Source organism: Rhinichthys klamathensis, unplaced genomic scaffold (assembly GCF_029890125.1).
Source record: "Rhinichthys klamathensis goyatoka isolate OS25496 unplaced genomic scaffold, OSU_Roscu_1.1 h1tg000011l_1, whole genome shotgun sequence".
Lineage (NCBI taxonomy): Eukaryota > Metazoa > Chordata > Actinopteri > Cypriniformes > Leuciscidae > Rhinichthys > Rhinichthys klamathensis.
In genome coordinates, this window is record NW_026606564.1 from 1394860 (window position 1) to 1409923 (window position 15064).

The window sequence follows — 15064 nt, forward strand, 5'->3', positions numbered from 1 at the left end:
TAGTGAGTGTCCTGTTGATAGCTCCGTACTTGCCAAGCCGAGTGGAGTTTTCAAACCTAATATCCCATCTCGACGGCTCTCCCCTGGAGCTGCCTGTCAGGAGGGACCTTCTACCTCAGGCGGGGTGAGCAATCCTCCATCCCTGTCCAGAAACATTTAACCTGTGGGTCTGGCCTCTGTGGGGGCCCGACTCATAGACTCTGGTCTCTCAAACGAGGTTGTGGAGACCATACTGCACTCCAGAGCTCTGTCCACGAGGAAGCTAAATGCCCTGAAATGGAGAGTTTTTATCTCTTGGTGCAATCTACGACAATGGGATCCAGTTAATTGCACTGTTGGTTCATTACTTGAGTTCCTGCAAGATCGTTTTGCTTCAGGGTTATCTCCTTCCACACTGAAGGTTTATGTTGCGGCCATTACAGCCTATCATGGTTTATCTGTCGGAAGATATCCTCTTATAGTACGTTTCCTTCTTGGCACCCAGAGGCTAAGGCCTGCAGTTCGTACCAGAGTTCCAGCTTGGGATCTGGCTCTTGTTCTAGAAGGTTTATCTGTCGCTCCCTTCGAGCCTTTTGATTCGGTCTCAGAAAAGTTTCTGACCCTCAAAACTGTGTTCCTTTTAGCCATATCCTCACTAAAAATAGTAGGAGATCTTCAGGCCCTATCAGTATCTCCTTCGTGCCTTGAGTTTGCACCCGGGATTGTCAAAGCTTTCCTCTATCTGAAACCCGGATATATACCAAAGGTTCCAACCAATGTACCACAGCCTATTGTACTGCAGGCGTTCTGTCCTCCTCCTTTTAAAGATCAAGACCAGGAGAAATTGAACCTCATCTGTCCAGTCAGAGCACTGGACACTTACGTCCACAGAGCTGCCCTGTGGAGAAAGTCTGACCAGCTGCTTGTATGCTTTGGCCCATTAAAAAGGCCTTCCTGCATCCAGACTGTTAGTAAATGGATAGTTGAGGCTATCTCTCTTACATATGAGGTTGTGGGCCAGCCTTCACCTTTGGTCACTAGAGCCCATTCTACTAGGGGTATGGCGGCCTCCAAGGCCCTAATTTCAGGGGTGTCCCTTCAAGAAGTTTGTGATGCAGCGGGCTGGTCTTCGCCGCTCACGTTTGTCAGATTTTATGACCTAGACATGGATACCCCTGGGTCTAGAGTTCTTATGTCATGACAGTTTTAACACGGCATGTTCTTGGCCGTATGGCGTTGGGGCATTCTCGTTCCCAAAGTGTCATCGACGCAGCGCGAGTTCCCTCGAAAGGGAACGTCTCAGGTTACGACTGTAACCCAAGTTCCCTGAGTAGGGAACGAGACGCTGCGTCACTTTGCCATACTTCCTACATCCCTGTGATCGACTTGCTTTTTCTAAGCTAATGCCGGTCAGACCGGATGTGCTTTTATCCTTTCTTGGTCGTGACGTCACCCACCCGTGACGCTCACTCTCACCATTGGACTAGTTGAAACATATGCTTCAGACGCAATCACGCAGGGGCATTCCCAGAGCGTCATCGACGCAGCGCGAGTTCCCTACTCAGGGAACTAGGGTTACTGTGCCATTTGTGCCTTTTCCCACTCTTAGTCCCAAAGTACCAGGGCTATAACTGTCAGAGACAAAATATTATGAGAGTGAGACAAAATATTATGTGGTTATAGCCTTGCACAAAGAGTTTATTTATTTATAAATCACATTATTTTAAACCAGTCGTTTGGACTTCATATCATTTAAAAATACATGGTTTATTTAATTTACATAGTTTATATCTTCTCTAAATATATCATTGTTTTTAAAGAAGGGAAGTCATAACATAAGGTTGAGCAAAAAATGTGGGACAAAACTATAGAAAAAAAACAAGTATTATAAACAAAATCTCAATTTAAGAATTGTTTTTTTCTTCTGCTATATAACCCAATCAAACGTAGATGGTGATGAACGGGGAACTGCAAATTGTCTGATATTCTGATGAAAAAATTATATTTTTTTATTTTAAAATGTGTTTTGCTTCACACAGTGTACTAAACACTGTTAAGTCTATACAAATAAAAAATAATTACATAAAGTATTGTGAGACAAATGACAACATTTATCAAGAATGACAAACTGACAAAAGTTTGCAACTGGCTGCTATTAGCAAAAGGAAAGTGGACCTGCGTGTTTCTTTTGTCACTGAGTTGTGGAAGTCTAGTTTGGCACGCTTGTTCCCATCACTCATGCAGGACCACCTCAGATGACTGAAGTTATTCTGTTTGGTGGGTGTCACATGCAAGCCATGCATTTTCTTGTGGCTGTTTTATGTCCCACATTGCATGTTAGTCAAACTGTTAGATTGTTCCTGTAATTTTCATAGTTAGCTCCACCAAATGACTTTACACATTATATACTGGGTAGAGTCCAGTTGCTACCTACAAGCATGCAAACCATCAAATTGTAGTGTACATCAAATATTAAAGTTTTTTTTATGCACTGCACTTTTAATAAGTGTACTTTGTAATAATGTTAAATTAAAAGTTTTACTTTAAAGTACATTTTAAACCATTGTTTTAATAATCTTTTGTCATGCTTTAAAGTACACTTAAAAGTGTTTTTGATGTGTTGTCTAACATACTAAGTGTGTGTTAAGTGTAAAGTGCTTGATTAAAATGTTACTGTAGTGTGTTATTTGATATGATATTTAAAGTTAATATACTTTAAATGTACTAAATTGCAACTCATCACGTGTAATTACAAATCTATTACAATAGGCTACCAGCTTCAGTAAAGTTACATTAAAGTATATTTTAGTTTACCATAAATGCATGTCAGTACACTTAAACCATATTTCAAAGACAATAAAAGTAATTATGAAATTAGACATACACTTAAGTCCTACATAAGTGGGTCAAAATCCACTAATGCATGTAATATATCTTTAAATTATAATACATTTTATTTAATTGTAACTAACATGCAATCAAGTGTCTGAAAACATTACATTCAGTTTGCACACAAGTATATTCATTTAAAGTATGTTGTTTCTATAACAAGTACTCTTTTTATAAGTATACTATACCTCACATGGGAAACTAAAAGGGGAAAAAAGAAAATTCCTTTTCAGCTTTTTAATCAGTTGTGAAAGTATAGTCAGCCTTTCCCATTATCTATGCTCAATAAGCACCGCCTGGCTGATGCTGATGTTGAAAATCTACAATAATACTATTAAAAAGAAGACCAGAGGAGAAAGGAGATACATAAAGAATGAATGGCATGTCCTGCGGAAGCCTCAAACACTCTGTGCCCTGTACTCATAAAAAGCCCTGAACTATTTTCATGATTATAATGGATGGTGAGCACTAAGTTACAGTGGATTGAATTACACTTAAAGTGTGTGGGTGGGCATGTGTGTGTGTGTGTGTTCTGAGATTCTGACAGGTTACTTTGGGGTCCTCTTTCACCCAGTTTCATGTGGGAATAGTTTTGTGAGTGCCCCAGTACTCTTCAAGTAAACTCGGGCCCCCTGCCATCACATGAATCCTGTTTTGACAAACATCCCTCAGTTGCAGTTATGCACAAAGCCCCGCCCACCTCTCAGTTTTTCAGCCCGCCCTATTTCTTTCATTGGAGGAATTGTGTAGATTGCCTCCCACCCACTGGCTCTGATTGGACGGGGCGGAGCCATGAAAGGCCAGAGTGCCTACATCCCACCTCCTGTTCCACACACAATAACACTGCTTATGTTTTGCAAGAATTTTACATTGGCATTGCTTGAATGTCTTTTGTCTGCCTTCCCCTCTGAAGCCTCTCAGATGAAGGAGAAAAGTGAAGAGGTGAACAGGCTACACTTTAGCACGGAGAAGACAAAATGCCAAACCTGTGATATTTAAGGTAAGATACAGCCCTAAAATACAGATTTAATTCGGTCTCAATGTATAAATAAAGAACTCAGAGAAGTGAAGTCGGTCACACTTTAGATTAGGGTCCAATTCTCACTATTAACTATTACTTGTGCCTCAATAAACTCCGAATGACTGATTATTAATAGTTATTAAGGTAGTTGTTAAGTTTAAGTATTGGGTAGGATTAAGGGATATGATCATGCAGAATAAGGCATTAATATGTGATTTAAGTACCAATAAACAGCCAATATCCTAGTAAAATGCATCCTAATAAGCAACTAGGTAATAATAAGAATTGGACCCTAAACTAAAGTGTTACCGTAGAGTCAAAGAGTTTGAGCAAAAGTTTATTTCATTTAACTCTGGGTGTCCACTAATTTACTTTTCTTTTTTTTTCTTTTTTACTAATTTGGGTGTGTCGTTTTGATTTCATAAGATAGCCTACATGTAATTTGTTCATTTTGCACAAACAAATTCTCAGGAAGTCCAAATCTCAAATCTGATGAAGTGATTGTTTCGCTAAAACAATAGAGAGACGTCCTGGATTGCTTCGTTTGTGTGACAGGAGGTTTCAGATGGTGACTTGAAAAGACTCTTTTTGAAGTTTTCTCAGACGCTTAGTGCTGAATGTTTCACATGTGTTTGATTATACAGTGAGTCTGAATTTACTTTGCTGCACACACGTCTTCTCGTGTAACTGGTGTGCGTGCGCATATTGCTGTTGGCAAAGAGCCAAGATTGTCGACATGGTCCAAATACTGTGGACATGGAAAAAAAATCGGGAAAAAAGATGGAACAACACTCTAAGGACAAATAGATAGATAGATAGATAGATAGATAGATAGATAGATAGATAGATAGATAGATAGATAGATAGATAGATAGATAGATAGATAGATAGATAGATAGATAGATAGATAGAGTGTTTCTTTTCTCACAGTAGTCATTCTTCAGTAGCAGAGACTCTTCAACACACCCTCTCTCCATAAAGTGAAAGGGTGATGGGGATCAGAGAGCAGGAGAACCGATCTCTGGCTTCAGTCCTCCAGCCAACTCCAAACAGAGGAGAAAGAATGAGGATCTGAGCCAAGGAAACCACACCACTTACAGGGCCAAACAGGAAGAGTGAAACGTCTGTCTATTGTGTGTTATAAATGTGAGTGAGTGAGAACGTGTGCAGGACCAGCAGTCTGTTTTATGTAAAAGTGAATCAGGCCCACTTGAGTTGTTAATTGTGCAAGTCAAAACACAGCTATAACATAATGCTATTCAGAGAAGAAACAGAGAACAGGTAGTGTAATCTGACACCTTTTTAGTGAGAAGAGAAAAGCCACACAGTCATTTATAATTTATGGATTGTGCAGCAAAGTTTCCCTGTATATGAAGTAAAAACTTCAAGTCTTAGCCGACTAGTTTGAAACTCTTTGCAGGAAATGTTTGTTCCTCTCAAGTTTCCAGTTTGGTCTTTTTTTTTTCCATCCTCCAAGCCTGAATTAAAACCTGAAATTGTCCATTCGTTTCAGAGGACACTGTGTTTCAATTTTTGTTCTTACAGCGGTAGCAGTTTTTAGTTTGTCATGAGTTTCAATCCAATTTGTGGTGTAAGAAAGAATGCTGTGGAGAGAAAAGCATTTAATGAGAGGAGGGATATTTTTTTCCCTGAGTGCTGCAAAAAAGGAAAGTGAACAATAATCATTACTGTGAAATGGATTGTGCCGCACTCAGTGAACACAGACTACATTGTGAAAGTGACCAAAAACATCCCAAATCTATAACAGTGGCTGAATTAAGATTCTACATGAAAGCTGGTTGTATGGTAGAAACAATTACCAGCACTCATTATGATTTAGTATTTATATTACAGTTTTTTTTGTAATAGTGGTGCGAATATATTTTTTCATTCCAGAAATATACTCTACACAAGTTCTCAAGGGGGCATTAACATCAAATTATGTGTCTTTACACATCCAGTGTCCAGTGACTTGCATTTGAATGCAAATCTGAACAATACGTTTGTGAGACAGAAAGTGAGACAGAAAAATATCATATGGTACAACATTTAAATAAGCATATCAAGTAGTAGAAAATGTGTAAGATGTAATAGTTTAGTTGATATCACTCTTGTAAAAGCTCTGGTTGAGACGTACAATGGCAATGTGGCTATTAATTTTGCGATCACACTTTGCTCATTTAATTCATAAAGTTTACAATCATTCACTTCACACGCTCATTTTTGCATAGTGATTTTAGAGGTTTATGTATAATCTCATCCCATGCTATACTCCTAGCTAACCTGTTATCCAGCAAACATGAGGAGTGAATGGGTCTGCTGAATATTTATCATTTTATTCTGTAGAATTTTAGTTTTTTTAGAAGATATGATCCTGCCTTTCTGAATAAGGTATTCGGCATCGGGCACATCCCTAGTAGAGGTGATGCTGGGGTCATGACACTGTATGTGTGTCTTAAATGTTCAAGTACTTGTTTATGTTAAAAATGTGCGTCCATTCTTGCTCCTAGAGGCCCACTGTCCTGCAGAGTTGACCTCAAATACACCTGTCTGAAAGTTTTTAGTGATACCGAGGACCTTGATTTACTGGTTCAGGTGTGTTTAATTAGGGCTAGAGATAAACTCTGCTAGAAGGTGGCCCTCCAGGAGCAGGATTGAACACCCCCGGCTTACTGGCTATTTATGGATTTTCAGGATACAGGAAACATTTGTCAGGAAACTTTCTATGAGTGTGTTTCAGTCAAGAATCCTGCAGCCCCATTTTCCTGTCAGCAGAAGACAGTATCAGCAATGCATTTTTTTGTCTGACAGTGCCCATATACCTTGCTTGTTATATCAGTTCTTTCAGATCAGTCTGCCTTAGCGGGAACTGAGGTATCTCATAACCAAAAAAAGATCAGCCCCTATTTCTGTGCTTGTCTGGCTTATCTCTGTCGATAGAGTAGAATGGTGGAACAGACAGGTATGAAGGAAGGACGGCTGCAATTTTTGATAAGATGTATTTCTTCAACTTGTGTGAGCTATGCCACGGAGTGCATCTGTGGTTGTCTGTGTGTATGTGAGCCAGTGGAAGTGTTTGGTCTCAGCTGTTTGTGTGTTTACTGCATAGCTCACATTGTTTGGGCTGTGGCTGCTTCTGTGGTGCCTTGAAAGTGCTTCGTGGTCAAAGAGAGAGATGAGGAGAGAGACAGACAAGAAAGAGTCTGGCTCTGTAAATCTGCTGAATACTAATGCACAACCTACTCTCACCTTAACTTGTGTTCCCAACATTTAGAAGTGCTTGATTCTGTTTAATTAAATGCATCAAAAGTAACAGAAATGTATCTTTGTCCTCAGGGGGTAAGAGACACAAACCAAAAGCCACATGAAGCTGAAGACAGACTTATGCTAAGAACAATGGATACCCAAAAAGGTATGAATAACCCAATTTTTGTTCAGTCGTAGCATGGTACAACATTTCCAATGATCTGAATAAATTTGGAGCAATTTGGATATTGTGCATCAATTCTACAAAACACCTTTGTGTTTTTCTTTTAGCGAATGGCATCTCTCCAAAAGAGAATGGGAGCCAAAGAAGACCACCCTCCTATTCTGTAGAGACGCCCTATGGATTCCATCTGGACCTGGACTTCCTTAAATATGTGGATGACATTGAGAAGGGCAACACCATCAGGAGGGTGCCAATGCAGCGAAGGCAAAGAGGGCGAAATAATGGTGCCCTGTCACGTAACTTAAGCCTTCCGGGTTATGGGTGCAGAGCTACAGAGTGGAGCTCTATCAGTACTTTATGGCCCAAAACCAAACTAGGAGACTCTCAACAACATTTTGAGTTTCGATCTAGTGACAGTGTGTCTGCTGGCTATGCCAGGAGGGGAGAGCCCATCTACAAGTCCTTCACATCTGCAGAGATGGAAGCTGATATTCAGGCTTTTGATGAGCAGCCTTTAGGACATTATGTCAGGCCAAATCTCTTGAGAGCCTCCAGTTTACCCTTGACTGTTTTACTGAGAAAACACTCTGAGTCAACCGATGGTCCAACTAGCCCCAGCAGCCCCAAGGAATATTTAATGCGGGAAAATGGTTCCTCTGAAGATGTATTCCATACATCCGACAGCAGGATGGGTAGGGCAAATGGGACCCTCCAGCGGCTCTCTGCAGCACTTGAACGAGTTGGGGAATTGGAAGAGGAGATCAGAATCATTCCTGAGCTCAAAGCTCAGATATGTATTTTGCAGGAGGAGCGAGAGAGGCTTTTAGTCCATTTACATTCCCAAAACAAAACCACTGGGCCACTGAATGTTCCTACTGCTTCTCTACACATAAATAACTGGGACAGTCCCTCGTCTGCCAGAGAAAATCAAGACAAAGCAAGTGATGACTGGATGAATCGAGAATATGACCGACTTGAGAAAAATGTCAAGGCTTCTTCAGAACAAGTTGAAGCAGTTGCAATGCCTTCAACTAGAATTCTTCCAGAGATAGAAAGACATAAGACGGTCTCACGAGAAAAAGATCTCTTAGATAATGGAGACAAAACCAAGTCTCTCACTGAAACTCTCCAGAGGAAAGTTGTTTTGTTGGAACAGAAACTTCATGAACTGGAGGTCGAGCTGGATAAGACAAGAACTCTGCTGAAGCAGCAAGTAGAGGAGAGTCATCTCAAGGATGAGAAGATTAAGCAGTTGACTATACAGCCGGGGAACACACTGGCCAGGATGATTTCATCTGAGATCTTCTTAGCAAGTAAACAAAATCTTGAAACTTTGGTAGAATTGCAGGAACCAATAATAAGTGAGCAAGAGATGCCAACAGAGGAGGGAATCCCCCCTCAGGTTCTGGATCAACCTCCAGTATCACATGCAGACATGGAGCACCATGTGAAAAGATTGCAAGAGCTCCTTCAGGAGCAGTGGGAATGCCTTTGCAAAGGTGACTCATCAGGACAAATGTCTTTCGATCACTTGCCGCCAAGGGTCTGCACCATTCAAGAGCAGTTATCAACTTTAGTCACCCTTCTATCCCTCTATGTGTTTCCTGCTGGGGATGTTTCTCAACCAGGTATGACTCTAGACTTAGTCGTACCTCTAAGGATTTAACAGCTTGTCACTGGGGCATTAGCCTCAAAAGGTACTCATATGCAACCTTCAGGGGTAGATAAGGTAAAAATGTTGATTTGTTGAGGGTACTGTCCTAGTGATAAGCTGCTCTATGTGCTCCTTTTTCTGACCGTGTATAATAAAAAAATATACTTGCCAATCTATGATTTTTTTTTTAAAATGTGTGTAATGCATTTTTGTCTTTTGTGGCCTTTCTGTGAATTTCAAGACTATAAAATGAAGGAAATTCTTCCTGTAGTGAAAGAGAACCCCAAGACAGAACGTCTGCGTAAAGTCAGCACAAGAGAAAGGTAAATACATGTCCCCACATTGTGCACTTTTTTTACAGACTAATTCACAGTGACTGTAACTGCAGAATACTAATGGTCTTTGACCTTCAACTTTCTAAAGTGGGAGTGTGGAGACAGAGGGAGTAAGTTATGCTATCAAACTACAAGAGCATACAGAAGTGGATGCTGACCTCAACAAGAATACGACAAAGGAAGAAGGCAAACTATGGACCACATGGACAATGGACTCCAGTGTGCAGACAAGTAAAAGTACAAATACAGAATTCAAACCAACAGAAGATGTCGTGTATGTAGAGACCACAAAAGAAGACGAGCTGCACAAGCAAATAAGTCAGGGAAGAGCTCTAGAGGATCAGATAGAGGAAGAGAGGAAGGATCACGATTGTTTGAGAGTGGACTCGGATCACAAATCCCTGGCAATTAAGACAAACAGGTAAGGCGAACTGAATTCATCTTTAGATGTTACAACAATATCTTTCAGTAGCTTTCTTATAAATTTTAAACACAAATGGAAAACAACTTGTTTTGTTTTCTAGGGAAGCTGTTAATAAAGATTTCATACAGGCATGTTGTTTCCTTAAAGACCATATGGATAAAGTGTCAGAACCTGATGACGAAACGGTAATATTCAAACTAACTAGTTTATATTTAATATTCCCAACTTGCACATTAATGACCTATTTTGGGCAGTGGTGTGTAATAACTTAAAGCTAGTAACCGGAAGTTTGCTGGTCCAATCCCTGCAGGGAATGAGACATGAACCATCAAACCCTTGGGTGTTTTCAGGCCTGTAGATCGTTTGCTTTGATCCGAAACAGGGATTCAAATTGTTACAATGTTGTAATTTCTTCTTGGTTCTGTTCTCTTTCACAAGGCAACATTTCTAAATGGACCAAAATGTGTTAATTCAAGTCTTGTGCGAGTAAACTATCCTCTCATTAGTCAAAGTGCATCTGTTTATGTTCCGGGATTCCGCTCATCATCCATCAGCTCCGTCGTTGTGCTGAACTGTTCCATTGCGCGATTAAAGCCCATCTCTGGAGACTCTTGCTAAACACCTTGTAAACTTTGTTATTTTTATACGGTTTAGACAGTTGTTCTAAAATATGTTAATCCGACCAAAGTTCAATCAGACATTTCATTTCATCTTTGCTACAAGTTAACCCACAATTCATTTTGAGAGGCATTAGCAAAACAAACTATTGCTTTTCATTCATTCTGTACATTGTGAAACAGCCTGGTTCATTGGTATGTTCGGTGGGATTGCTTCCTCACCACGAGCCAACTGCTCCAGAGTTTGTTTTCAAGTGGGTCGAGACCACCTTTGTTTAGGCGTTCTTTTTGGTGGGGATCCGAGCGTTATTGCTCTGTTCATACATGCCTAAATGAACCGAACTAAGGAGGGAAACGTACCAGGTTCCAAAACAAACACTCCAAACGAGCCAGGTGTGAAAACTTAAATGAATATTTACTTCCTTTACTAACATTGACTCTGCCAGTTAGACTGCCAGTTAAAGTTTTTCAATCCTCACAGTACCTGTTGTTTTGTTTGTTGCCATTGTTGTATCCCTCTTTTGAGTGTTAACTTCAGTACTGGTCTTCTTCTTTGCTGATTTGCAGAGCAAGGCTCTCACTGTTGTGTTCCAGCAATGGTTTCAAATCTCTGCAGAAGAGGGGGCATGTCCCGATATTGTTGCTTTGTATCTCAGTGAGGTTAATTCACGAACACCTACAGTCCTTCAGTTCTTGGTCAACATGTTGGATGACAATGGGAACACCGCCCTGCATTATAGCGTGTCTCATTGTAACTTCAGCATCGTAAAGGTCCTTTTAGACACAGGTCAGTGGTAATATGTTCAGTTTTTTGTCTCCTTTTTTAACTACCTGGAAATCAATGTTTTAAAACAAGTATTTCATTGTGATGTAGAAAATGACATTATAGAATCACTTACTTAAAGCTAAATGAAAGCAAAATATATTTCAGTGGGAAGGGTCGCATTCACTGTTTTCACGGTGATCAGCAAAAATCTAAAAGCCAACTGAAAATTTTGTCGAGGGACCTAGAATGATGCTAAATTCCGGGTTGGCTTTGCCATAGATATCTATACATAGATTCCTCATTTGCGACATTCGAGAGCAAGTTGACTGAGCGTCTGCAACCGTAGTTGGATGCATGTATGAATATCTATATATGAAATAGACTTCAGCAGATGATTTTGATAAACTAACACAATACAAAATGGAGATATCAGCTAACACGGCTTTAAAAGGTTACCATAGTAAAAGCAAAAACATTAAAAAGTACCATAGTAAAAACTTGTAATATTGAGTTAATATAAAAACACAAACCAACACATTCTCACCTGTAAAAGGTTATCCCATTTCTTTGAGAATTTATATCTTGGAGGTTTCACAACCAAAAGCTGCGCAATGTATGGCATCATTGATTCGTACTGGTAGGGACGACACGCTGACAGTTCCAAGATGGCGCGCAAGCTGACGTGTCTGGAGCAGTCAAATGTGGCATCTATGTATACATATATGGGCTTTATTTCATCTTGGACAATGGATTATTTGTGTGTGGTGTATTTTTATAGTCTGCATATAGCAACATGCTAACGTCAAACTCAATAAATGAACTCTTAGACTAAACTGTGAGTAGTGCTATATTTTTAGTGTGGTGCACACGTTCCAAATGAGTCACTTGTGGAGTTCCATTTAATTTCGGATGCTAGAAGGCGGTAGACAGGACGGCAGCTCACTAGCGCTTAAAGCAGAGCTACTCTGTCCATATACAACTTTGTTTGAATATTCACCTTGAGGTTGTCCACTTTCCAGCTTTATTTTTTGGTTTTAACACATTCTGTTGACTATAAGTACCGTTGCACCTACAACTCTCATTAGAGTGTCAGTAAAGTATTAGTAGACTGGTAGGGTTAGAATAACTTGACATGTACTTGCAAAGTAACTTAAAGTCAATAGAATGTCTGCTGGAGGATCATCACAATAAGGAGTTAGCAGATGTTAAGCAGACAGTACTAATACTCTAATGAGAATTAGTTGACATGTAGTTGCAAAGTTACTTATAGTCAACAGAATGTGTTAAAGGGACCATCAAAATAAAGTTTTAGTAATGCGAATTGAAAAATGGTTCAATTTAAACTTTACAGTAAAGTACAAAAAGTGTCAAAATGTATAAAGAGGATAAACCCTAAACTAATCTAATAGACACTTACTGTGCTTGCTTAAACTTAGGTGTATGTGAAGTGGACCTGAGAAACAAGTCTGGCTACACCGCCATCATGTTGGCCTCCTTGACAGCTGTAGAAACACCAGGGGACATGAAAGTGGTCCAGCAGCTGATGGATCTTGGTGACGTCAACGCCTGTGTTGGCCAGGTGATGGTGTTACCAGCCAGATGGCACAGTGTGCACTTTATATCAAATGATTTGTTGGAAATAAGATTTGCAAGATTTGGCATTTTCTGTAATGTTTCAGAAGATGGGTGTGTTTGCTTCTGTTCTAAATAAATGTCTTTAGGTCGGACAAACAGCCCTCCACTTGGCAGTAAGACATGGACGTGTCCCAATGGTGCGTCTCCTGCTAGAACAGGGAGCGGATCCTAACGCCCAGGATCACGCAGGAACCACTCCACTGATCAGCGCATGTGATCGGGGACACATCAACATTGTGCGCATTTTGCTGGAGGAAGCAAACTGCAATGTCAATTTAAAAGACAAGGTAATTTCTCTTGCATGCTAGCCCAAACTTTAACAGAAAATAAAAACACCAAACTAGACGTTCATCTAACAGTTGTCTCACGGATAAAAGGATAACTTTACTGCTACAATTACACACGTTTGTACAGACGATGTTGTACAAATGAGTACAACATGGCCACGATTTAACTAAAACGATGGAACTAGTTAAAATGTGGCCATGATTTGATAAGTCTTGAGAAGGAATTGTTCATTCATACCCACAATATCTACTTTTTCTCGTCATTTGCAGGCATACAAGGAATGCTTATATTATTTCATGCAAATGAATAGCTTTATATAATTGTTTAATTTGAATGATATTTTTTAGGCACAATAGGTGCTTATTCCACTTTTAATGTCAGGCTTTATATATTTGTCATATTTACACATTAGATCTTTACATTGTCAAAATACTTTTGAAGTAATTTTAGAATGCAAATTTTAATGTTGCTTCCCCCATTTACCTGCACATGAATGCATATTTATATTTTGTAATATACAGAAGTGAGCAAATGTTTCATAAAAATGAGTTTATGCACTGTAACAAAAATACAAGCTGCACTTTATTGCTTTTAAACCCTCCTGGCTTGACTTCCAATGTAAGGGCATTACAAACACGATTCAGTCAATATGATTGGCTGTGGAATCATCATCTGTGGCACAGAATTTCATAAAAATGCTTCTTTTTATTGGTCTGTCTTTAATATTTTGGTGAAAAAGAAATCAATAAAACTTTGTAGGAGGAAGACAACATAGACAGTAAAAGAAATGGACACCGCTCTTTCGAGTACGATCAGTGTGGGTTGACAGAGCCGTTTCTGCTAGGCAGCTGAACTGAAAAAACTGCGCCACCTACTGGACACAAACCTGTCTGAACTCCAGAAACGGTCATTTCATGTTAACATGATGTCAGCCTCACTCTTCAAAACAGCAAAAGAAAGTAATGTGAAAGACAGCTCAGGAATACAGTGTTGGTCTAATCACTTTCTGTGTTCTGTCTTTATCGCCTCAATATCAGAGAATGAGAAAGAAAAAGAAAGCGAGATAATGTGAATGCATGTAAGACAAAATGAAATCTGTCAAGTCCACAGCTGAAACTATAGCATGTTGGTCAAGACACATCTGTGTCACATCAACACTACTGAAGATCTGCTCTGAGAACTAATAAATCCTCTAAAACAGAGCAGGTGCTGTAAAGACTTCCTGATGTCAATTGGTAACATCAGTGGCAAATGTTGTTCAAATCATTTTTTGATAAAGACTATATTCACATGCTGTTTAGATCTGAGTATCTCATGGATTGTCATCTATCATCTTCATACATCTGTGTTTTGTCTCTAGGCTGGTCGCAGTGCGTTGTCTCTGGCAACACAAGCCTCCCATACAGAGATAGCAGACCTTCTGAAAGCCCGCACAGAAACCAAGAGCTCAGACAAATGCAAGGTGTCTTAGCGTGGATCTCGCAGTCATTTAAACATTCATGTACAGCTACTGCTAAAAAAAGATCATCAATAAAATGTCAATATTATCATTTATAACATTAATAGTAGTTTGCTAATGTAAAGCTTGTCAATGTAAATATAACAGTCTCAGAACTGACAATAAAATTTAAAGACATTTATACCACTCTGGTCAGGGAAATGTTTTGTAATTAACCCAGTTTCATTTTTAGTCATTTCATGTCAATGAAATAAACTATTCAATAAAATCCTTTGGGTGGTTGACTGTGTATTTCAGACAAACACAATTGAATGTGATCCTTCTGGCATCTTTAAGTAAAATATTTTGCTTATCTAGAGGATTCAGTGAATCATCTGATGAGGATCCTTGACCATGTACATCTAGATATACATAAAGTCACTGTGGACAAGGTAAGCATAGAAGTGGGTAAATGCTGATAATATACAACACAGCATTATATGTATTTTGAGCTACAGTAGTATTGTTAAAAAGCAAACACTTTTCACTGTAGCGACACAATTCCTGAGGCAGTCCAACAAGATAGTG

General features: G+C 39.4%; 1 protein-coding gene across 1 annotated transcript; it reads left to right on the forward strand.

Moving 5' to 3' along the window:
• The first annotated feature begins 3680 nt into the window (after positions 1 to 3680).
• On the forward strand, positions 3681 to 14528 carry LOC130096887 (KN motif and ankyrin repeat domain-containing protein 4-like). The gene is made up of 10 exons (XM_056263578.1): positions 3681 to 3868; positions 7226 to 7301; positions 7427 to 8947; positions 9215 to 9296; positions 9397 to 9729; positions 9833 to 9917; positions 10917 to 11136; positions 12552 to 12694; positions 12837 to 13037; positions 14399 to 14528. Exons 2-10 carry the CDS (start codon positions 7274 to 7276, stop codon positions 14507 to 14509), a joined length of 2724 nt encoding a protein of 907 aa, XP_056119553.1. The 5' UTR covers positions 3681 to 3868; positions 7226 to 7273; the 3' UTR covers positions 14510 to 14528.
• Positions 14529 to 15064: the final 536 nt, after the last annotated feature.